This window comes from Parasteatoda tepidariorum, chromosome 5 (assembly GCF_043381705.1).
Source record: "Parasteatoda tepidariorum isolate YZ-2023 chromosome 5, CAS_Ptep_4.0, whole genome shotgun sequence".
NCBI classification, from domain to species: domain Eukaryota; kingdom Metazoa; phylum Arthropoda; class Arachnida; order Araneae; family Theridiidae; genus Parasteatoda; species Parasteatoda tepidariorum.
The window spans coordinates 45567280-45594339 of NC_092208.1; the positions used below are offsets into that span (position 1 = coordinate 45567280).

Here is a 27060-nt window from a genome sequence, read left to right on the forward strand (position 1 = left end):
ATCGATCAGAAAATTTATTGTTTTGATAATCGAATTTTCACATACTAAGTGCCAATTTGAAAAGATTGATCGCAAATAGGCAAGTGAATTTGATCAAACTATTATTTCACCTCTTCTCAAATGGCGAGAGCTAGGTGCTTATGGAATATTCTTTTCTTATTAAATGAATTAACGCGATAATAAGTTTTTCATTGTGATTGTAAGACAGCAGATTATTTAAAACAATAAATAAGTCTAAAATACCTAGTTTAATCCGTTTTCTGTAGAAATAATAGTGCAGATCCGTAAGATACTATTTTGGACAGTTAAATATTGTGATTATTGTAACAATCTGTATTAAGTAAGCGAGTGACGTCGTCCGCTTGAGTCATACGAGTCAGTTCATCTTCAATTTCTTCCATATCGCGATTTAACTAGTTTTGACATTTAATTTAATGAACTGGTTAACCCAAAAACTTTTTTTCAAAATTTACTTCACAAAACCCCTTGAATGGCACTTCGATGTGTCAATCAGTACTATGACGGCCGGAAAAAGTAATTATAAGTGAATTTCAGTCCGTCCTAACCTGGATGACGCGAGAGCAATCCCAATCTGGGTATTATATTTATATATATATATAAAACTTCGGTGAGTTTTCTTATTCTGGACATGCTGGACGAAGTGAATAGTTAAGTAAAGTGGACTCGCCTAAAATGCGTGTTTTTGAAATTGGACTCCAGTTCAAAATGCATTTTTAAGAAAATTGCATGGCTAATAAGTATATTTTCTTAAACACGCATTTCGAGCTATGTCCAGCATAAAAAGGTCACCGACGAAAAGTTGTTTCTTTGGTGAAAGGTGCACTAATATCAGTTCTGACATTTTTGAAAAAATTGTGTTTGTTAATAAAAGTTTAAAATCCTAACCTACGGCAGTCGACGACAAAAGATATTTTGTTTTAAAATTCTATTTATTTTTTGTAGCGTCATTTTTTGCCATAAAATAAATTTAATGCATTCATAAAATCAATATCCCTGCATTATTCTTCTGTCCTTTCGTCGACAAGCCATTTCCTCGACATGGTTGCTTCGTCGACCGATCATTTTGATGATAAGTCATTTCGTCGACGAGATGGTCATTTCGTCTGAAGGATCGATTCGTTGGCAGGGTGTTTTCATCGGCATGGTTATTTCTTCAACAGGATCAATTTATTCGCAAGATCATTTCGTCGACGGGGTCGATTCCGTAGAAGAGGGTTCAGCGCCTTTTTAAACCACTTACTGCAATCCTATGTGTTAGAGAAATATTTTAAACAGCATATTTACTTAAGATTACAGTGTTTCTGCTGCATATAATAAATTTAAACCATATTCCCACATAAAACAAGTAATTTTCCGATAGCAAGCTCGTACATAGTTTTTTGTTTCTTTTTTTTAAAAAAAAAAAATGTTACTCGGTAATAGTTAGCTGTGCATTCTTAAACTGTAAGTGAAGCTAATTTTGTTTGAATATATGCGTGTTCTTGAAGCCTTTGCGATATGTGTCCTAATTTTTCCCTCATCCGCCCTTAGACGTAGCTATGATGACAGTACAAAACAAGACGGTGACATAGAATCTAGAATCAATGACACTTAGTATTTGACTATATTACATAATCGTCACTTGCATGCTCAAAAAGAGTTTCCTTTAAATTAGATTTCTTTAACTTATTTGTTTATTTCATACTCATCATTTTTTAAATTTTTTTTAATAATGCAATAAGTTTAAAACTGGTTAATTATAATACACTAATCGGTTGGTTTAGCTAATAATAGCATTTCATATTGATAATACTGTGACTAAGTCCTAGAATCTTATGACGGGCAAAACGTTCCTTGTGATATGATTTTCCCATTGGTAGACGATTCGCTCTATAAGAAGGAGCAAGAAACTTGTACACCACCCGAGTGCAAGAACAACGAAGTTAGATTGAGTGTCCGTGAGAGAAATAGAATTGAGTCCTGTAGGATTCAGTCCATCGCTGGGACGACAATCTCCTTGTGCAGATTCCCAATGGTCTTTATACCATTTTTGCAGTAATCCAAATCGCTCCATTCGAATAATTCTAAAATAAAGGAATTGAAAATTATTTTCGTTTGTAGGGTGCTTATAATGTGAAATAGGGTAGGCTGTTATACAATGTTAAAAAGAATTCTGAAATAGACTGCTTCTACATGACACAAATAAAATGGCATAACGCTTTTTCCAATCAAAAGAAATCTTGAGGGAACCTGCGCGAATAAAAAAATGGAATTCAGCTAGAGAAAGTACCTATTTACAATAATAAAGGGGTAAGTCTTGAGTAGGACTGGGCTATAAATCGATATATCGCGTCATATCGATCTAACGCCTGTATCGGCAGGCCGATACAGCGACTTTCGTTCCAGGCAATGCATCAGAAATCTGATTTAAGCCGTCGAGTAAAGAAGACGAACGATATAGCGATACAAGACACGCAATATAAGAATCGTCGACAATAGATGGCGCTGCGAGATACGGACAAAAACTTAAGGAAAAAAAAGAAGCGGGAGGCTGTTCTCTAGCTTGGTGTGAGAAGACTGGAATGTTCTATGATGGAGCGCGAAGTTTCATTGATTATGTGATTAATTACTATTATTTTCTATATACTTCATGTTTGTGCCGTGGCATAAGTATGCATCTAAATAAAATCGTTTATGCCAAGAAAGGTTTATGGTGAAATCATTTCACATTGAAAAATCTGAAAAAGAACCTGCGAAATATTACTGGCGCAGCCGCCGAAGATGATGCAGAACCAAAAACCAGGTGAGAGCTCACTTTATATTTGTAAATGTATGCTCCCATAAATAAGTAATTATAATTATTTGGGCGAAAATTATACAAAATGGAAATTAAATGTTTGTGTTCCGACATGGAACATTAATTTAGTTTACTCGTCAGAGTACGAACACGCCAGTGTTCTAAAGTGAATTCTTTTACTCGCCAGAGTACGTAGATAGCATATTTCTAAAAAGAATTTGGTTGTTCTTGTTGTTTTGATTTTCGTCCCAAATAATTGAAAATTTTATTTCATTATATTGAATTTATTGTGGTTTTTAAGTTCTGTTTTGGAAATTGTTGGAAGCACGCCAGTGCATAACATATAGCGTGGTATCGTAATTGAAAATTTTATTTGANTATTTATTATTTATTTTTAAACTAAGAAGTCTTTCATTATTTGCGCGATCATTTTTAGAAAATATAACATTAATATCTTTCTTAAGCAAAACATATACCTCAAATTCATAAATTGATTAAAATCAATCTGAGTATGAAGTTTTGATAGAAATCCGACTTTCTGCGGCTTACAAGTAAATGAATTTCAGAAATACTATATTGCGATGCAAAACTGACGATGCATCACGATATAAAATTTCTTATATCGCCCAGTCCTAGTTGAGTGCTAGACCAAGTACTGAAAATGGGGCACGAAATAGAAAAAGTAAGTATTTTCAATCAGATTTTAGTGAGTGTAACTTTTATGAAAATAAAAGGAAAATTTTACAGTTATAATATTGAAATAATTTAAAAAAATAAATTATAGATTACTAACAAGAAAATATTGTAATGAAATAACAAACTGATTAAAAATGAATCTAAATTATCAAAATTAAAAGTTCGAAATCTTTATTACTGTCAAATTTTCGTAAAGTTAATTATCAAATTTTAGGAAAAGTCTTATATCATTTATTACAATTAAAATATTCAGTTTCTTTACGCATATAAGTTATTGTGTGTCTCGAATGATTATTATTTTGCAATATTTACCAAAGTTAAAAATTTTGAAATATAATCAAAACTGTATGGGTCAGACACCTGACATGATAGACTTACTACAACGGGTCGGATTGGTGTGATGCTGCTGAACTGTAGTTTGGTACTCCTACTGAATTTAGTGGGAAGAAAGAAAAACCACCATTTATGATGGCTTTTATGTTTGGACTATACAAGTAGTATTATTCTGTTTCGACATTTAATCTGATTTCGATTGAATCAACACTTCTTTTGAGGTGTCTATTTAAAATGAATATCATTTTCGATTAATTAAAACTTCTTTAGTCCGAGCAAATAGAGAATTGGAATTTAGCTTTAGGGTGTTAATGATAGTTAAGAAGAGTTTCACATTGCATTAACACCGAAATTTTTTCTCGAATACAGAATCTTTAGTTAACTTTCTCCTTTTGAAAATCTGCTATATTAATCATTTTGCATAATTTAGTAATATATTAAGCCAGACTTACTTGTCATTAAATTGCCTTAAAAAGGGACTGTTTTTAACCAGAGCAATGGACCAGTCAGATCGGACTATCCCATCTTTTGCAACGTACAAATCGCATATGACACTATCATCCGAGTACTTATGCATTTGTTTCACCAACATAGATCTGCAATGGAATATCTGTTGAATTTACGTTGAATAAAAGTTTCGTTATACTTTTGTTTTTCTCCAGAAGTTATTTTAAAGGAATTTTATTTCCAAAATGTTTTTTCTTTCACAATTTTTTCTAATAACTTCTAATCGAGAGATTTATTAAGCAATTCCGCACGCAAGCTCTGCGCATCATAGTTACCATTAAATAACCTTATTTCTCTAAGGGACTTGCGCAGACCTGCATACAGGATACTAACGTGAGAAGAGATTCCTCTCAACCAGGGTTGGCAAGATTTTACCGCAGGTGGAAAAAACCATGGTAAATACCGGTAAAAACAGTCCTGGCAAAAATAGGTTTTTGCCAAGCAAATTGGCAAAAAGTGGCAAAAACCTATATTTTCCAAGATGAGAGGACAAAAGCACATTTTTGGTACAAAATGATTCCTAAAATTGAAATATATACTATAAATATAAATAATTACAAAAAAATTAACAAAATTATTATTCCATAATTAAATCATAATTTAATAATATATCATTTTAGTAGTTTAAAACATTATTGATTGGAAAATTTGCGATTATTCTCTTTTTTCCAGTGAAATGAACTTATTTTAAATTAATATAACTATAATTTAAAGCATGAAATATCTATCAAGATGTGTAGTTAATTATTGTACAAATAATAATTTTTTATAATATAATAATAATAATATTACACAAATAATAATATTTATTTATTTGTAAAAAAACATTTATTTAAGGATTCTAAAATGAAAAGAGGTCAAAAACTTTCAATGTTTTAAAAATTATTGCCTTTATATTAATTATTAATATGTTAAAAATAATTTTTTCATGTAATGTATCAAAATTATTATTCCTTATGATTGATTTAAATTTGTTTCAAGTATTTTGTAATAATATTTAATCAGCAATTTAGATATTTTGGTTTTGGCCGGTTTTTACCAGTTTTTGCCGTTTTTTACCAGGTTTTTGCCACTGTCCTGGCAAAAAACCCTTTTTGCCGGCAAAAACTCCAACTCTGCTCTCAAGCTTATGTACTTCTGTAATATTTGATCAGCCTAGAATTTGTCAGGCCTAACAGAAGGTGAACATTTTAGTGCAGTGCTGTGGTTTATACACATTACTATGCCGTAACACTGCATTAATCAATTTATTACTGTATCGTGCATAATGATTAAAACACATAGCGATGTATTAAACCATTTAAAAATGCTTAACGTTATAGGAATACATTTAAGGAATTCCCAAATTCAAGTGCTTTAAAAAAAGTAAGCTGCTTGCTAATTCGTAACCGTATCCGAATTAAATAGTAAATTACGCAGTTTAATTAAAATAATTTAAGAATTAGTTTACCTCGGAGGAGCTTATTAAGTAGAAAAATCCTGTTGTTCTGCATTGGTAACTGGCTAGACCAAAAGTAATTCAAGGTGGTTCATTTTCTTCGCTTACAAAATTAAGTGATATAAATACATAAATGACTTGAAGTTGCAGTATTAGTTTATACACTGATGAGCCAAAACATTATTAGATACTCAGCATTTTTCAATGAAGTCGTCTGGGTGACGTAGAGGGCACGTGATTTAGTGAGAATGATATTTAACTGCTACTGGAGAAGTTAAGGAATCTTTCTTACAATTATTTTGTGAGTGGTGAGAAAGCCTATTGATTCAAGCGAATTTGATTGAGAACAGATCGTAATGGCTCGAATACTATCAGTACAGATATCTCTGAAACTGCACGACTGGTAAATTGTTAACGATCTGCCGTCGTAGATGAAGCAAAATGGATAAATGGCGATGAAATCAGCTGTAGAAGTTAAAATGTTAAGCGTCCAAGCGTCATCAAAGAAAAGGGACACGCAGTTCAGTGGTTGGATATAGGACATCTCACTTGTGTGCCTCTTTTGACCAAGCATCATCGGATCTTAATCCAATAAGACACATTTGGGGTGTCACAGAAGGGCAGTTCAGAAACACCCTCCTGTCGGAAAAAAATACGACCACTGCTTAGACATTTTGTACAACTTACGGTCTCCAGATTTTTATAAAAAACTGTAGCATCCTTGCCTAAGGCAAGTTGTCACCTCATGATATAGAGTAATGTTTTGGCTGTTCAGAGTAGTTTTTACCTGTCTGCTATCCATGCATATATCGGTGTCCTTTCATCGTGTTCATGAACTCTCTTCATAGTATCTTCTATATGGTACTTTCCTGGGATAACATTATCCTTCATATTTTTTAGCCACAGTTTACGCCAATAATCGGATCCCTATCGAAAAACACAAAACATCCTATTACATAAATACACATTATTGCAGCATTCGGTTTCAAATCCAATTGAAAACTTTTTAAAACCTATTTTTTCAATATTTTTTACAAGTCCGATACATGTTTTCTAATTTTCCTGTGCAATTTTAATGAAAAATTATTATTTATATTATTCACAGATTTTCAATTATTTTTCAATTATCATTCCATTGCGTACATTTTTCTTTTTACGAAATTAAGCCAGTGCAAAATTTTAAAAAGCATGTACAAAAATCATTCAACTGGTACGTTTTAAAAATTTAACATTTGTGACATTGAGTCTTTTACCTACGATGTAAATACAATCCAAAATACGAATTAAAACGTATCAGAATAATAAATTTCGTTTTTTTTTTCTCCACTAAGATCAAAAAGAAACATTTTAACTAATTTATAAACCCCTGATTGTTTTTGTTTCTACTATAAAATGTTTGGTAATAATATTAACCGTTTTTAAAATTAATCGTCTCTTTTAATCTAAGTTTAAAGTAAGATAATATGTCTTTGTTTTTATCATTAATCATTTCTATTTATTACACTCATTTCTGTCTATTACATTTTACCCTTATAGAATGGTTTGCTTTTTATAATTGAAAACACTAGGTAACAAATGCTTTGTTCTTCCGTTTATGTAAATAATTGATATTGTCTTATGCAAGTACCGGGAATTTCAAATATAATCTGAAATTAGTTTTGCTCCTAAAGCTATATAAATTTTTAAAATGATATTTTTTTGTCTATTTTTTGTTGAAATATACAAGTTTGAAAACGTTATATTTATATATAACAGGGGTCCCCTAACAACAAGTATTTGGACACGTGTGATTGAAAAGAAAAACCAATTTTATTTATAATCAATAGTTGGTAGAGCCTCCACGAGAGGCAATTACAACGTGAACCCTCCGGGGCATGCTTTCCACAAGTCCTTGTGTGACGGCTAGTGGTATTTTTTTCCACTCGGCTTGGAGAAGACATGTAAGCTCCTTCACCGATTTTGGACGGGTAGTACACTTCTTAATTCGGCAATCCAACTCGTCCCAGAGGTTCTCGATAGGGTTCAGGTCTGGGCTCTCAGGTCTGGGTAGGCCAGTCCATTCGATTAACCCCATTCTCACCATTGGCAAGCCTTGGTGACCCTCGCAACATGACAGCTGGCATTGTGGTCCTGGAAGTAACAGGGGTCCACCCCGTAAGACTGCCACAACGTAGGAAGCACATTGTGATCCAAAATAGTGCAGTAGGCATCTTGCATGGGACTAATGCCGATGTATGTTCCATACACGATATAAACCGGCGGAGGACGTGACATATCTCAGGACCGCAGATATAGTCATTTGCATAGGTGTCCAAATCGTTATTGGTAGATAGTGTATTCTAGGTGAGTTAAAGCTCAACATCAGGATTGAAATTGCATAGGAACTCCTGTCTGCAAATATCATTGTACGCGGACAGGACAGCCTCTCTATTGTGCCCTGTTCAGAAGCACACAAGGAAACAGTTCCTAATAGGGAAGCATACCTGGTAGCGCATGTGGAAATTTCCGGTCATGGAGCTCCTATGCAATTTTAATACTGATGATGAGCCCTAACTGCCTTAGAAGTTTGTCGTAATATTTATGCGACTCCCTGTTATATATAACATTTTTAACCTTGCATATTTCAAACAAAAAAAAAGAAAAATTATTAAAAATGTAATTTAAATAAAACTGTAGCTTGGAGAGATTGTTGTTTTAAAATATGCTTTAAGATATGCTCTCCTATTGCTGTTTTAAAATATGCTACACGGAAATATCCAAGATCCGTTAAAAACTCTTATGCAATAGAAAAACAAAATTGTTCCCCAGCGTTATTAATATTTAAATTCGTATTTGCTATTAACTGAGCTGCTACATGTGATTCAATTCGAGTACTTTTAATGAAACTATTTATCCAGTAAAAAATATGCTCTAGTCATGATAAATTACCTTAAAATATGAATGAACCTGAGAATTATTTCTTAGCGCCAATAAGGCATTGGGATATCGTTTAACGAGAGACAGTAGGTTGTCTGCTGGACTTGGACTTTTATGCAAGCTTAATCTTGAAGTTAAACTTCCTCCATAGAGGGCACTAAGTATCAACGCTCCCATAAGCCACGTCCCAAGAATAGTTCTAGCTGCTGTTGTCTGAGGCATACGCGTTATAGCTAAAATTAAGAAACAAACATATTACACATTTGCATATCGAAAGTATTAAAGATACAAATAAATTGAAGTTCAAAAACAAGGAAGACGTGGTTTTCCTCTTCATATAACGCAAATGCGGGTTAGTTCCATCAAAAAGTCTTCCAAGAAGACAATTTTCTCTCAATACTTGATCGAGGAGTTTCCTTGCCTTCTGGATTGGGTTCAAAATTACAAGGCTACGGAGATGAACATTGGTAATCGTAAACTCAAAATTAGGTCGGCTGTTCAATGTCAGTTATAAATAAAATATAAGAAAGCGCTATTTTTGCGGATATAATAGTGTGAGCTGCTGACGAGATTATATATTTCCATTGCTCAATTTTCAAATTTAATTAATTTTCTTAATAATTTCTTCTTTTCTTTAAAATTCTTTTTTCCTTATTTTTTATTCTTTCTTTACTTCGTTTGTGTTTTTATATTAGTGTTTTCATGTCTATGAACTAGCAGCTTATGCGTGGTTAATAAAAAATAATCACCATGCTCTTTTTAGGATTGTATTACTAATATTCTGAACTAAATAGTTATTCGTGACGAGGAAATATCAAATATAAGTTTTAAATTACTCTTTTTTTTTGGCTAGATAGTAAAACTATTAACTAAGTTTAAAGATTGGATAAAAGTGCTCGTATACTTACCTTGACCAAGAAGTGATCTGTACAAAGAGCTGATGCTACGAATAGCTGCATTCACGAATATTTCATTTTTATCTAGGTATCGATTCTGCTTATTTTTGTATGTAGCCTCAAAATAAAGTATGAAACAGTATGCACAAGATCCTGCAATCATCACTGTGGACAAGCTGATCCAGACCTATGGTGAAAATAAAAACATTCAGCTTATATATTCACTAAGACGTTGATTTATTTGTTTGGCTCTTTTTTTTTCATATAAAAAGATAGATGAATTTTTTAAATTTTTTTTTAAAAAATTTAAAAATATCCTTGAATCCATTTTTTGTTCAGTCAGTCTAGAGAATGTGAAAATGCAGAATAAAATGTAATGTTCAAGGCTAGAATTTGTATAGAAAAGGCAATTAGTGAATGCCGTGAGATATAGCTTTCATAAAATAACCTCACCTTGGTAGACAGATTTTGGACCTCTTTTGAATGAGATAACCGTGGGAGATTTTTCTTTTTATGTAGCGCAAATGGTGATTAGTTTCACTAAAAAAGTCGCCGACCGAAGAGATGACACTATCTCGAATTTCAGCGATGCTTTGTTGATACGAACTCTGCTCCCGGTTTGCCCACCACAGAGTGACGTAAAATATCCTGGGTTAGTATAGTTAAATATAGTTTGGGTTAGACTCTCCTTACTGTTAGCCTAACCGTGTGAGGTTTATGTGGTTTTCCTCTCCAAGTAACAGATATTCCGGTTGGTTAAATCAAAAAGTCCTCCACAATGGTAGTTTGTCTCGATGCCTGATCCAGAAGCTCTCTGTTTTATAGATTTTTATAACCAGCTTTGAACAGCTGAGGGAATTCTGAGTTTACGGCTATCAATGTTCAACACTGTAGCCTTGTATTTTGAACCCAACACAGAAGACAAGAAAACTTCTGAATAAAACATTGGGACCAATTAACGTAGATAACTTTTTGTTGGAACTAACTTACATCTGGTGTTACAAGGAGAGGAAAACTGCTAAAATCTCCCATGGTTAGCCAGATATCAAGGGGATTCTAACCCATGGTCCGTCTATCATTGAGTGTATTTTTACGTCAGCACTGTGGCCAATTAAAATTAAGGCTTGTTTTCATTTCTAGTCCTGAAGTTTCCAGTTGGAAATATCTATGAATTCTTAACACTCATTTGAACTGTTCGGGCCTTACCGGTTGTACTCATAGTGTTTTAATAAGCTACCTATAGATTTACCGTCAATTTATCTGTTGCCAAATACACTTCGGACCTTCTTCCACAACATTCACCGGGATCTCCAAGACTTAATGACTTGGCAAAATAAAACAATGTTGAATGAAGTCTAAGAGATAGACTCAGATCTTTTCCTAAGAACAAATCTGATTAAGATATTTTTTTATCATTTAGAACTTTCTTCAATTAAGCTCTTTGATTTTCCTACAATTCGATATTTTCAATTAACTTACTCTAAAATCTATGTCTTGGAAAAGAATCCATGCTCTGCTGTAGAAGGCAGGTGCTCTGTATATAAAACTGACGGTTTCAGGAAATATTGGATGGGTAAGATCGACAGCTAGATTCCTCTGTAGAGTCCAGGAAATGTCTCCTGTTCCTATATCCACTGTCTGTACATAAAAACAATATATTGCATTTTTATATTTAGCATATTTAATTTGTTAAAAAATGAATGTGCGTTTAAAAACATTTTGATTGCGTCAACGAGTATAGCAATATTTAATCAAAATTTTTAAATTTTGAAAATTTACTGCCCATATAGGGTGTTTTGAGCCTTGATGGCTCAGGGGATAGAGCGTTCGCCTTCCAATGAGGTGCACTGGGTTCGAATCTCAGCGATGGCTGGTCGATACGAATTCCGCATCCGGCTCGCACCGGCCACAATTCCGACGAGAAATATTCTCAGTGGTAGACGGATCACTGGTTAGAATCCCCGTGCCGTCAGGCTAAATTGGGAACCGCTGCAGTAGAGGTCACAAATTAATGTCTAAGGGATAAAAAAAACGCTATCAAAACCTGACGAATCACAAACGAAATTAAAGAGAATATAATTGAAATTACATTATTATATTATTAAATTAATAAAAAATTTAGTTTTAAAAAATTACAAATTTTTCTCTTCGGGACCCTGACGAGGTTTCCAAAATTCGAAAGCTACCTGAGCTGTAGCGTCAGTAGTCTCACTTCTTTCCGTGTTCTGAAACTGTCTACTGGTGGATTCAGATGCTTTAAAAAGGATTCTTTTTAAATATAAAGACACTGCTTTATTTTTATTTAATTTTTATTCAGTTTTTAAATTGTGTTAATATTTCATCAGTGTAAAAGAAGAATTTAAATATAAGCAGTGTAAAGGAAGAAATTAAATATAAACGGTATAAAAGAGGAAATTAAATATAAATATTTTTGAATGAACAGGATGAATTTCACAACCTTTCTAATAAGCTCTCTAATCATCCCAGTCCATGTACCATCTTCTTGCTGCATACCATAATCACGATTATCAGCCTCCTTTACTACATAACTACGCAAAAAAGTAAATGAAGTAATGAATAAAAATAGAACAAAATTTAAAAATTAGCAAGTGCGCACAGGCGCTCAATTATTTTCAATTACTTTTTAACCATTTTTTATGTATAATATGTTTTTCTCTTCAACTTACATGTACAATACGCAAAAAAAGAAAAACAGTTGTATTTTTACAAGGAATCAATTTTAATGTTCGGAAAGGGTGACCTTCGGTGTTTGAACTTACGACTTTTTTTAAAATTCGTTTTCTCAGGAACTATTCGATCGATTTCGCTCAAATGTTGCATTTTGCCTTTAAGATAACGTAGAAAATTGCATACCGTACAATTCTAAAGCTTTCCGAATATAATGAAAAAATAATAAAAGAAAAGTAAATATTTACCAACTATTTTTAGAATGGGATTATCTTTGGATAAACGAACTTTATAATTGCGAGCAAATTTTTTCAACTTCACTTAAAAAGTTCTCAATATATAGCAAAATATGCAAAAAGTAACATTAAGAGGTCCAAAACTTTGGAACGCTCTGCTGCCCAAATTATGGTGACCACATTTCCTAGATTGCGGCTACCTACTATATTTTGGGGGTCTGACATCAGGCACGAAGTGTCTTTTTGTGCCTGATTTTGTAACTTAAAATAGCATCTGCTTTAATTATTTAGCATATATGAAGTCCTTCCTTGAATCAATCAAATTGAGTCCTGGAGCGTGAAGATCCAATCATGAGATCAAAAGTTATTCATGGTGATCTGCTTTTTTTTGTTCTTTTCTTCTTCTTCTTGCGCATGGTACAAGCAACATAATTTAATTGATCTGATTAATTTAATATGCAGGTCAAAATTAGATAGGTAATTTAAAGTTATCATGTATTAAATATCTTACGTGAAATTGAACATATCCCCAAGAATATTAATGACTCTAAATATGTATCCTCTCCATTTTCTTTTTCCAGGTAATGGTGGCTCTTTTATGGGAGGGCTCTGAAACATAAACATTTATGGTACAACATAAAACAATGTGGTACAATATATCTAAGCACATATGAAACATAAGCAAATTTGGTACTAGCATTATGTAGATCCTACATCAATAGAAGGACTTAGATCAATATAATTAAGAAATATTTTCAAACAAGTGTTTTCGATGAAAAAATTACTAATTTTTCCACGTTGACAATTAAATATTTTGCCCATTGCGCTGACATCCTGCAGCAGGAAACTTGTGGATTACTGGATATTTGTAGATTGCTTCTATTTGGAAACAATACTAAGGAAAAATTTTATTTAAAATGTGGCCCCATCACTGCATCGTCCCAAGCTATTCAATAGCAATTGATAGGTATTTTGTCTTTTTAGGTTATTATTTACAGACATTAAATAATTTGTCATTTTTTGTTATAAAACATAAGGATTTTATAATACCTTCTTTAAAATATACTACCGATTGAAGGCATGACGTGTACGTACTTTTTAAATAACAAATTAGCAATATGTGTCAGGAATTTTTTTTTTTTTATTGAAAAATGCTCTCCGAAGACCGTTGTATGCTCTGGGAAAAGCGATGTAAGTTTGATTTATTTTATTTAATTTTAAATTCTCGAAAAAAATTTCAATTCTCTCTAGTACTCTCTCTTTTTTCTTTTTTAATGAAAAATATTATGTGTACCCTCTGTACCACCTTCAATTCTGAAATACTTACTCATATGGTTACAGTAGTTTCACATTTTGGATTGCACTTGTGCCAAGTACTTTGATGAAATTCAAAAAGTTTGAAGCATTTATTAACATGATTTATTTGTTTTACATGTAATTTTTTGTAGTTTATTAAATTTTTTTTAGTACATTAAAGGCTAATGCTTTATTTTCAAAATTAATTCAGCTTTTTTTTAATAAAAATTTTGATAGATTTGTATGAAAAATATTAAGTATATTTATAAAGAAACAATTTCTAAAAAATTCAAAAATTTTGAATTAAATTTTGATTTTGAATTCATTTTGTGTAATTCACAATTTTTTAAGGGAAAGAGTTAAATAAAAATTAAGATCTCCAACAGTATGCATTTGAAGAATATAGAGTAAAAAGATTATGAAACAATTAATGAGTATCTTTCTGAAGAGTCGTAAGCTTCAAAAATCACTTTTGGTAACATCTCAGATTCATGAGTTAGTTTGCTTAAGTTGAATTAAAAATGTTACAGACCATAACAAATAAATAATTTAAATAAATTCAGAAAAGATCCAAAGCTTCGTAAAATCCTTCATGCTCACAATTTTTTGCTTTTTGTTTAAGAAAAAAAAGCAGAGCACTTCCTCAACAAGCAGTTATTGGGCTAGAAGGGACATGGAAATCAAGGCCTCGCAATTTCGAGATCAACGTCATTATGGCGCACCGGCTTCCTTTACTTTGCAGGTAAAATGGTACTAATAGATTTGAAATTGGGTGGTCTTCAAATTATCCCTAAGGATAGGACTCCTGATAGCTTAGTGCCTTAACAATTCTGTCTTTGTGATATGTTGTCAAAAGACTCTTCATTGCCGAATTTCAATGTGTCATCAAGTCTTAAGTTTTAAATCAGAATTAAAAATTTTTGAAGGTACTTATCAATTTCACCGTTGCAGTTAAATTCTGTTATTTTATTTAAAATTAAATAAATAAAAAAACCAGTTGAACTTATTTTTTTTTCTTTATCAACCTTATGAATCGATATTTAGCTCCAAATGGATAAGTACCTGCTTGAATCGTGGCTACTATAGAGAGTTTAAATTATATGTTTCCTCTTGAATTGAAAAACTTCATTCAAAAAACATCAAAAAAGGTATTAAAATTTTGCGAGAATAAAAAAAAGATGAAAAAACATCGAGCTATGTCTTTTTCATTTAAAATAACATTAAACAGTTCATTTACAATCTTTTTTAAAAAAGAGTTTGAAATTGGAAAGAAAAAAACACTTGAAATGCGTTTTGTTGTTACCCAATTTATTTTATAAACACGCAAACAAATTACCGATATTATATTAATTTACGTTGTTTGTAAAGCATATTCAAAATTTTCTCTTAGTAGCTCAACTACCAAATAATAAAGGCTTATTTTTATAGTATACAATTGAAGGAAATGCTAAAATTTAATCATCATCTTACTCCTAAGGCAGATACTTTAAGAATTCTTCCACCAAAATTCGTAAAAGGTTTATCAAATAGTGGTTCTTCCTCTAATGTGCAGTTTTCAAAACTTTCATTTAAAATTTTCAGTTGAAACGTTATGTTTCCGTTACCTATAGAATGTAACGACCACAGTTGCAAAACCTAAAAAAATGAGTAATACATAATGCTTTAAGCATGAGTACTTAATAGATTCAACTATAAATTTATAGATATAAGCTTAATAGATATAAATTCAACTATTTAAAACTATGTCAATATTTAATAAAAATCATGTGATGTTTCATGCTTAAAAGATAATTTAAATAGATATTCTAAGCTGTCTCGGCAATTCTGTGTACTTTTAAAATTACAATCAAGCACAGTTCGTACAATATTACATTTTAGAATTCTGGGAACGATAATTTAAATAGAATTGCATGCTAGTTCACTAATTTTGTGTTCATTTAAAATTACAAATGATGCACCGTTGTACAATATATATTAAATTCTGGGTTACTGCCTATAAATATTAAAACTATGGCTGTATTATAATATGAATCATAATTGTGGAATGGAAAAGTAGTTGCCATTCAGACACCAGAAATGAAGATTAAGAATTGGTTATAATTAAGAACGAAAAAGCACTGCGAGAACTCTAACACTGAGAATATAACGAGAAGTCACGAAAACTTTTAGATACGAGCCTTTTGATATTAAACTATCATTGCTGCAGTATGAAACTTACACATGCGATGATTGCACAGAAATGCAATAACGTATTGATGAATAATTGTACAACAATAGCATATTAATGATTAATTCCACTTATTTCACTGAAAATTTTTTAGCACGAAATTAAGTATTTAATGAGATTGGTCATTATATCCCAGAACTAAATTTGACCACTCAATCGTGATTAATAATAGAAAAGTAGTTGCCATTCAAATTCCAGAAATTAAGATTAAGAATAGATTTTTATTAAGAATGGAAAAGGATTTCAAGCAATTTAACATTAAGAACAGAATCAGGAAACTATTTAGACACGGAACAGAGAAATATCACCGAAATAGAGATTTTTTTCCAGTATGTTTGCTAATTCAAAAAAAAGAAAAAAAAAGAAAAAAAAGAAAAAAAAAAATCAATAATTTGCCCGTTTTAAAATCTTGACTATTCTTTACAGCTATTCAGCACAGAGGTTAACGCTGTCGTTTAGAAATTATATATTCTACAGATTATCTAAGCAATGTGCAGATTAACTAGGTTCGTTAAAGTGCAGGAAATTATTTAGCAAATTACCTTGATAATTTGCACATTACTCATGAAACACTCGTTAATTTGAACATTATCTACTAAATACTCCTTAAAGTGAAAATGAGATCCTTGCAGGAACAACAGCAACAATACTGTTCTCAATGATAGAGTGAGAGGAACTAGCATTTTAATGATATGGACGTATTGCATTCGAATGGATCACTCTTATTAATCTGCATAATAGTTAGATAATGTTCACATTAATGGCCTTCGTACTTAAGTGGTAATATTAAAAGTAGAGATTTGCTTCTAGTCAAACTTTTTAATTTCTCTTGACGATATTTAATTTTTCTTGACGATTATACTCAAACTATGATTTAATTTTTCTTGACGATATTTAATTTTTCTTGACAATTATACTCAAACTATGGTTTAATTTTTCTTGACGATATTTAATTTTTCTGTATAATTCTGTAATTTTCTGTAATTTTTCTTGAGATACTCAAACTATGATTTAATTTTTCTTGACGATATTTAATTTTCTTGACAATTGGGTATAATATAGCCTACGTCACAGGTTGTGTTGTTCCTACTAAATTTAACCCATGAACGGCATTTTCTGCGAGCCTAACTTCAATCCACAAATAAACAAACGAAGTGTTTGATCGTTTAAATAGCTGCTCGCCAGATTTTATTGCATTATAAAGAAAAGTTATTGAAACTAAATACAACTAAATAAACAACAACAACTAAAACAAATAACAGCAACTACTAATAACAATAACTAAATAAACAACAACTAAATTCCATTCGTTTAGCATTGCGTCATATGTTGTTCCTAATACTAAATCGAAGTAGTTGTTTTTTTTTCGTATTATACCCAATTATACTCAAATTATGATTTAATTTTTCTTGACGATAAAAGCTTCGAAAAAAATTATAAAGTTAGAAAAACTAAATATAAAGTAAATTTGATACTAGCTGATAGCACATTTAGATCAGGATGTAAAAATTCAGAGCTGTTGAAGATGTTATTTCCGACAATAAGAACTTGATCTCCTTCTTCAAAATCATCTAGAAGATTCCCCAAATTTGCCAAACCATTTAATCCAAAAATCCATAACTGTGAAGAGTTGACCATTGATTTCTTCTGAAAAATAATTTAAAAAATATATTTATCGGATTAAAGTGACATTGCCTATTTTTTAGTATGGCTATTTTGACATTTCTCTGCAGCTCTTTCAAAAGAATGCAGAAATACTTGGTAATTAAACTGCAATGAAGATTTAAGAGTAAGCTTACAACTTTACCGTTTGAAAGGAAGATTAACTTTGACAATAATTGAATATTTGATGACTGAGAAAACATTTCTTTTCTTGCAAAACTTAGTTCTTTGGAGAGAGAACTCTCTATGTTATGGAGCAGTCGTCCCTTCATTTCTTTCTATGAAAATACATTCGCTTGAAAGAAAGAAAAAAAAACGGCAAGTGTTTAAGTCTTTTTGGTGACTCGAACACATTTTTATTTTTAAAAAAGTTTGTTTAACAATTACACCGAAAAATAATTAAACTTTGTCTTTTTTCGCATGCTCTTGTCATGGAGCAGGCACATACAACAACTTAGGTGAAAAAGATAATTTTGGTAATAACATCTAAAAGCTTATAAAAGATTTAATTAAAAGATTCAATTATGAGTATTTTAGATTAAAAGAAATATTTTCCTCAACAAAATTAAAATTAAATAATTTATGTTCGTGGTGATTTTTTGGTTGGCGATTATATCCTGAGCCAATTTTGGTTACAACTAAAGTAACTGAGGTTGATGAAGTAATGACATGCTTTATATATTAACGCCATATTGACTCGATATTTCTATTTCTCTCCTTGCAAAAAGGAAAAATAATTACCTCTCAACTCTTACTATAATTAATATTCGATTTCAGGAAAATCAAATATTAATTACAGTAAGAGTCTGAGTAGTAAATATTTTATTCTCTGCAATGGGATAAATAAAAATATCGATTCAATATAGCGGTAATATATAAAGCATGTGTTAATGTTGGTTAATATATAATAATTAATTAATATATAATAATTAATTAATTTATAATAATTAATTAATTTACAACAATTAATTAATTTATAACAATTAATTAATTTATGATAATTAATTAATTTATAATAATTAATTACATAACTAATTATTATGTTAATGTATGATTTTTTGTGTTGTTGAAATTCTCTTTAAGAACGTAAGTTGGTAAGGTATACATTACAGTTCTTTGGTAGTTTTTTTTATATGATACAATCGTTAAGATAAAAACACATTAATTCAAAATATGAAAATTAATTATAACTTACTCATTTCCTTTTTGAAGATCAAATCAAAATTCGAAGACTTTGAAGATCAAATAAAAGATGGCAAGATGCGTGTCAAATTTTCCGGGGATGAAAGTTTTCTGGGTTTTCTGCTGGTCTGACGGGGAAGTTTAGAGAGAGAGAGTGGGATACAAGCTCAGACATTGTTTACATTGTCTGAATTACATTGTTTAATTAAGTCACTGCAGTGACTTAATTAAACGACGCTTTTACTATGGCTGTTAAACGATAGAGCCCTGAATAATTGGGCAAGGTCGTTCAATCTTATCATCTTGAACTCTTTCTTTTTAGGCATAAAAAATATAGAGAATTATAAATAAATTTTCCCCTCTAATGCGCGAACACGTAAAAAGAAGAAGCATTTTTTAGAAAAATTGTATTTCGTACAATAAAGCGTGTCGCTCCATTTTGGATGTGTTTACAATGACTACAATATTTATAGTTCTTCTTGCTTAAAATTGTGGCTTTCCTGCCTCTTAAAGGGTTGAGTGTTTCAAAAGAGCTTCCCCTTGTCCAGAAAAAAATGCGTTGGGGTTGCAACACCTTGTATCATTCTTAAAATTATTCGTTCATGCGTACAACTTAAAAACTCATTAATCTAAAGTTCTAAAAATATTTGGCATTTCGATTATTTAATTTAAAAATCTTACTTACTTTACTTAAGTTTGAAGATCTAATGGTTTAAAATTGACCGTGCACATTGCTTTTTAAGTCGAACATTGTTTTGCAGAGATTACTTACTTTCAATGATTGAACTATTTGTGACGTATAGTTTGCAGTATTTGGTGATCCTACTATGGCGATAAAGCCGTCCAAAGGGGGATTTACTCCAAACCTTACTGGCCATTGATAAGTGTCCATTTCTTCCACTTCAAAACTGATGACAAGTATTCCATTGCTATTTAACGATTTCACTACAGATGCGGTAACTGAAGAACAAAAAATCACAATTACAAAGGATATAAAAGGAACAACAGTTGTCGAATCAATAACGCGTAAATGAATAATTTCAAAACAATAATGCGTTTATAATTAATTCCACTTCTTTAGCTGAAAATTTTTGAACATGAATTTTCATATTTAATGAGACTGCTTACAATATCTCAGTAGCTAAATTCCACCATTTAAATCAAATTTAGGAATGAAAAGTGCTAAGTGCACGTTAACGTTGAGATTCGAACGTATAAGAACACGAACCGTTTTATATTAAACTGCTTTGAAAGAAGGTACTGGAATAGTTTTCACTTTTTTCGAGTATTTGCTTTGAAAAGTTTAAATCTCTCTGTACATTCATATGGCACTTTTATGAGGTAATTAAAATGGAGTTTTGATTTGATAATCAATTTTATTTAACTTTTTAAAGCTAAAATGAAATATTTTTTGCTGTTAAAATGTTTCTTTTTCTTAACATTTAGACCTAGCATTTAAGACTTAACTCTTTTAGTCATTAAAGGAGAGTAGAAAAGTATACAAGTTTACGTTTAATAAATATAGCCACTGTAAGTGTCCATCTTTTCGTCATTAAAAATTTGGATTATTTTATTCACCCTATAAAAACTTGCAACATTTTGATTATTTTTTTATCTAAAGGATAGTAATATGCAGTTAGAGAATTAAAAATTTTTGTTTAAAAGATGTAAAAAAAAAGAATTTCGAGTGTTGCTTAATATTTGGAAAAGAGAAAAGTTTTATTACTAGAGTTTAATAATTTTTAGCGTCTAGAACTTTAAATGCCGTTTGAAGAAATGAGAATAAGCATATTTAAGTTAATGATTTATTACGATTAAATATTGCATTTCTTTAAATTTTGATAACTCGCATTACACATCGAACATTAACTTACATTGATAACTTACATTACATAATAACTTACATTTTTGATAACTTACATTTGTTTCCAGCACTCGTTTTTATTTTAGCATTTAAACTATGGTGCCCTAAACTTTACTAGCACTAAACATAGACAGACTTTCGCTTTTATATATAGAGAAAAGAAATAGTAATAAACAGGGCCGCTTAGATAAAATTATTAAATAAAATAGTTATGATACCAGTTTTTGCATTTTCGTAAAAAAAGAATTGCAAGTTTTTATGCGAAGTGGTTGTAATAGGTTAGTTAGGCATAACAAATAAAAAAAAAACATTCTAATCTCTCAAGATTAATTAAATTATAATCGAGCTGATGATACATTGAAAAGATTCTATCTGGTTACTAGATTGGTGTGCTGCAAATGTTCAAATGATTTTGATATTTACTTCGAATTTTTATCCAAGAACGTTTATTGTTAGCAATTCAAATTTTTGAGCGATATATTTCTAACACAAGTATTCAAATACAGCGAAATGAACTTAAAATTAGTTTACTTAAAGTTAATATTTTTAACAAAGTTTAATTGTGTCTTCTGAAATTTCAAAGACTCTCGAAAGACAATACAGCAAACTTATACCATACTAATCTGTGACAATCATCTTATTTGCGTGAAACTTACCAATTGATTAAAGATGTTTTTCATGAAACAAAGTCACGATTATCCGTATTAAAAGCTAAAAAGTGTTTCATTTTCGTGTTTTTTTTTATATTGGGGACAATAGAATTCAAGTTTCGCCATCAGGTTACAATCGATTGCCACTGTTCTTGGGATAATTCATAGTTTGCGTTTTCGCATATGACGATAATTTTGTTTTCTATCTGTCAATAATGTCAAGTGATTCGTTTCGGATCTTTTTTGAAAAGTATAATTAACACACATTGACACCTTTGTTCAGCTGACCTGGGTGAATAGATACTTATTATGGATCACTTTCTATATTTACTTCCTTATTGTTTTTCCAATGCTATTGCCATTGAAAAACTTTTGGTGGTAGTTTTATTCAGTGCTAAATAAAATATGTATCATGATTATAATTTTTTATGGTTTATATTTAAAAAAAACTAATAGCTCTGTTCTCTAAAAAGACGATAGAAAGTTTCAGTGATAAATTACGTCAAATAACACTGAGTAATAGTGATAGATGTGCAAAAATTTAGGCATCTAAGGAGTAAAAATATTTTAAAATCCAGGTGTTAAAATGAAGCAGTTATTTTTCAATAAAGTAAATAAAAAAGCATGTATAAATAAAAAACATTTCTTCATTTCTTGCATCTTTTACAGGGCAGATTTAGGATAAAAAAAATTTGTGCACAAGAGCAAACATAATATAAGTTGAAATATGCGTGGTTATCATAAATATACGTGACAAAATTTATAGAAATGTGCGAGGATAAGAAACAAAGTGTGGAAGGAATCCGCAATTTAGGAAATACGTTTCGGATGGGTTAGAATGAAGAGTGGTCGATTTGGAACTATTACCGTGAATCAAGAATTGTTAAGATATTGCTGACCTCTTGTCATAGAAAGGCTTCGCTGATGCTTCATCGTAATTAAATACTCTGATATCTGTTATAAAATAAAGCTATCAGACCGACAATTATGGAAAATTCCGTTGATTCATCCTACGTATAACAGTCAAGCTCTCATGCCTTTACCATCAAGACTGATAGAATCATCATCTGGAATAAAGGCAAGCTTCAGATCCCTTACTATCAAGGTAGATTGAGTCATCATCAACATTTGGTATAACAAGCAAACTCCAAAGCCCTATCCATCAAAGAATTAACATTAACATCTGGTATAAGAGGCAAGCTCCAGTGCCATTACCATCAAGGCTGACAGAGTCATCATATGGTATAACATTCAAGCTGAAATTCCTTTACCATCAAGGCTAACAGAGTCATCAACATCATCTGGTATAAAAAGCAAGACTCAGTGCCATTACCAAGACAGATAGAGTCATCATCATCCTCTGATATAACAGGCAAGCAAGTTCTGGTACCATCATCATCAAGACTGATAGAGTCATCCAGTTCACCATTAATAGGTGCGCAAGTGGACACATTAATTGACATTCATTTGATAAGGGGCAAAATATTTTTTCGATGTATAACAATTATAACTCTGTGAAGGCCTCTCCGGACTATCTCCGGAGCTGTGCAGGTCTCGATAGGGATAACATAAATTTTAGACCTCTTCTCGTTTGAGATTTTTCAGAAATTCTTGAGTTCGTGGACTTGGTCCGGCTAGATCACGAGGAATAACTTATAATTGTTGTTAAGAATTGTTAGAACACAATTATGAATCTAAAGATAATTCCATGTGAAAATATGTATGCTTATTTTTATTTTATACAATTGACTCAACTGTAGATATTGAGCATAATAAGAAAACTTGCACAGGTTCTAAATTACTTCGCACTTGCTTTGTTACAGGATGATACAAAATATACCTTTTCTCTGATACTGGCCTGGTAATTCAAACCTCTCTCTTTATATTATTGTTATTTTATGTTTTTGCATTATTGCACAAAAAATTTCATAAATAAATGTCTAAAAAGTTTGACAATTTTTAAAATTTTTGAAATCAAATTAGAATTTGAGCTAAATAAATAAAGATTTGGTGACAAAGATTGTATAAATTGACAAAGTTAGAAAAAAAAATTTAAAATTTTTTTAAATTTTTTTTTATTTTTAAAAATGATTTTTGAGGCAAGCACATGAAAAGTAATGCCTTTCGAAAGTTTTCAAATTTGCATATAAAGTTTCAAGATTAAGTCGCACAAAATGCAAATGATAAAAAATTTAATATAATTAAATAAAAAATTTGATCTTCGTAATCATATTCCGAATTTAATAACGAATTGCCATTTTTGGCTTTAAATGCGTTGTAAACGGAGAGGCGGTAAAATTTGTTTTAATAATTCACAATTATTTTCCTCTCATTTGCACTTGATCAGCCATCGAAAAAATTACATACAAACTTTTTGCATTTTACTCATCAACGCACTAAAGTAAAGGAAAAACTAACAGTAGTTTCGTTTCTGCTTACAAAAAAACAGTCAGGGGGTCCATAATTTCTACTTTTATGTACAGGGTGTTCCATAATCATCGCCCTTAATGTAGAATTTTTCGAAACCTTGTTAAAATGAAAGGGAATAAAAAGGAAAATAATAGATATCGCAGATTAATATTTAGCCTTTTGCACTACGTCGTCTCCTCTGATAGGACATCAAAAGCCATCACTCAGAAATTTAAAATTTTTATTGTTTTATATTTAATAATCGTATTATCTTATGATCGTTAGTTATTAATGAAAATATTGTACTGTGTATTTTAAACGATTAAGTGCTTACATCTGTTTAAAAAGCATATAAAAATATTAAGAAAGGAAAAAAATTGTCAAAATCTGACCAATTACTTTTGGATTAAAAACCTGCTTGATTGTCTAAGAAAACTGAGACGAGATGAGTGGTAAATAAGCCTAGTAAGAACGCCTATACAATTCTGCGGTAAATTATTATGGTTTTAGATATTTTCAACTCTACATTTCTTTAAAAGAATTCATTGAATTTCGGAAGGTATTTAGTCTTTTCTCAATTTAACTTTCAAGTATTTAATTTTTCCTCAGTTTGGGTGACAACTTTGACCAGACTGCGAAGGGATGGAGAGTGCACGATGTCAGCTTTTTAAAACTATTTTACAGTTAAGTGCTCGACTAGTACGCACTAAGGTCGTTGAGCTACCAATGCGCCGATGCCATTCCCTCTGCTGAGGATGAGAATTGATATGCTATGTCTTTGGATCAAACTTAAGGATGTTTCCCAGACCTTCGTCAATTGCTCATTGAGGAACCGTCGTGGCACGGGGGATAGAGCAGTTACCTCCCAATAAGTTTTCCCGGGTTCAAACCTTAGCGATGGTTGGTTACAACGAATTCTGCTCCCGGCTCGCCCCGACCACAGTGCTGACATAAAATATCCTCAATGTTTGACGGATCATGGGTTAGAGTCTCTTTGCCGTCAACTAACCGTGGGATGTTTTCGTGATTTTCCTCTCCATGTTACACAAATGCTGGTAATGCACATTTCTCTCAATACTTGATCCAGAAGTTCCTTTGCCCTCCAGATTGGGTTCGAAATTACAAGGCTACGGAGTTGAATCTTATTAGTCATATAAAATATATATATATATATATATTAACGNTCTATATATATCATATATGTATATATATATCATAAAACATACATATAAAGTCATTATAAAATATTCATAGCAATTCCATTTTTGTCAAAAGTAATAATCAATTGCAAATAGGAAGCATTTGCGACGAAAAAAGTGGTTATCGAGTGGCGACTCGTAGATAGTTTTTGAATTCTCACTTGTTATATTTACTCGCACCTGTGGCCAGTGGTAACCGATGATTTTGCCTTGTACAACTACTATTAATAAAGTCAACGAAATTTTATTTTAGAAATCTAAATTTATTATTTACTCTTGCAATCGCCATTGATAATTAAAATGTTTTTCTACCTAAGATGAAGGACTATTAGCATTAACAATTCTGATAGAAACACATCAAAATTAATATTTCTAACCAAAAGATTCCGTGAAGTCTATTTGAGGTGTGAACAGCTTGAAATACAACAAATAAAATTTATTACTTAATTTAATCTAATCTATAATGAATCTAATCTAAATTTTTTACTTACTATCATAGTCACTATTTAGTATGAAAACATTTTTCCACCTAAGATGAAGGACTATCAGTACTAACATTTCTGATAGAGACATCTCAAAATAAATATTTCGACCCGAAAAATTCCGTGAGGACTTTTTGAGGCGTGAATAGCTTGTAATACATCAAATAATGAGGGGATGTCATTGTATCGAAAATAATGACATTTTTATACCGAAAAGCAAATCAGATAACAAAGAATAAAAATCAATTTTTTCTCGTTTGCAAGGCAGTTTTGTTCTTCTGGAACGAAAAGACAATTATTAATCTTTTCTTCAGCTTGCAGAAAGGAATAATATTTTTTAGAAAGAATATAACTTATTTGTGGTATCAGGGAATAAAAGCTTTGAATAACAGCAGAGGTGTAATTTTTTTCTTCTTTTCATTCCACAGTTGATAGAAAATACATGTCTTTATTTCACTTAAATATAAAATATTTTAGCTTTTGTCGCAAAGTTAAATGCTCTATATGAAACAACTGCTCTTTTCTTTTTTGTTTTCGTAGAACTTTCTGCAAAAACTGGTTTTTATTGTACATAACTAGAACAAGATCAAAATAATAGCGTATTTGAATTATTAATATTATTACTTGATTTGACAAGGCTATACAAGAACTGTCGCAATTTCTATTTCACAAAAACATGAATGACAATATCAATTTCAATCATTTCCTGACCACCACACGCAAAATGTTTCAACATGATATTAATGAAAGAAATTAATCGTGAATCAAAATTTTGACCATTGTCTAATTAGCTAGAGTATTTAAAAGTTATCTGCAGCACTGTTTCAATCAACACAAGTTTCTATCCTTTCTTTATTTAAAGCAGAATGTATTGACCTAATACCATAAATGGGAATAATTATAGATTTATCAAAATCTTAATCATTTCCAGTCGAAAGGAATCAAAATTTCGCTAAATCTATAATTATAGCCATGTTTGATCTATAATTAAATAAATCTGGAAGCTTTAAATTTTAATTAGAGCACTGTACTGGATGACAGTAAAAAATTCAATCGTTTCCTGAAATCTGCTAAACAAAGTTATTACCATATTATTACCAAAGGAATTTGTCATCAATTCAAATTTCCATCACTTTCTGACAAATTAGAATATTAATTATCAACGGGAGCTATGTGATGATACCTAATGCCATTCTAAGTTTCAATTATTTCTTAAATGTGGCAACAAAATTTCTTGCCATTTAATTGCATATCGTAACTTTCACCATTTACTGACAGGACACTAAAAAGCAGAAAATAAATATATAAAATAAATTTTAAAAAAAACGACCTTTTTTAAGTACACTATTTGAAGAGGAGAAAGTAGTTTAATTTTTGTCAGACTTAACACAAAAAATTAGTGTTTTTCTTTTTATAACGCTACTTTTTTAAAAAAACTTTTACCACCGCAAATACCTTCCACTTCTTCCGAAAGTGCTGAGCCCTACATTTCCTGTTCTAGAAGTCTGACAGAAACAGAATTATTTTTTTCCTTTTCAAGAACTTGCAAAAACAAACTTTTTAAAATTGTGATTACTTGAAA

At 30.9% G+C, this 27060-nt stretch overlaps 1 protein-coding gene across 1 annotated transcript; it reads right to left on the reverse strand.

Annotated features, from left to right (window-relative positions):
* Positions 1–25620, reverse strand: LOC107450220 (ionotropic receptor 25a-like). The gene is made up of 12 exons (XM_071181393.1): positions 25488–25620; positions 19647–19834; positions 17510–17677; positions 15274–15438; positions 13019–13116; positions 12042–12132; positions 11063–11221; positions 9596–9770; positions 8700–8920; positions 6559–6698; positions 4279–4422; positions 1–2084 (listed from the first exon to the last, which is right to left on the reverse strand). The coding sequence occupies exons 1-12, from the start codon at positions 25567–25569 to the stop codon at positions 1826–1828; spliced, it is 1890 nt and encodes a 629-aa protein (XP_071037494.1). The 5' UTR covers positions 25570–25620; the 3' UTR covers positions 1–1825.
* Positions 25621–27060: the final 1440 nt, after the last annotated feature.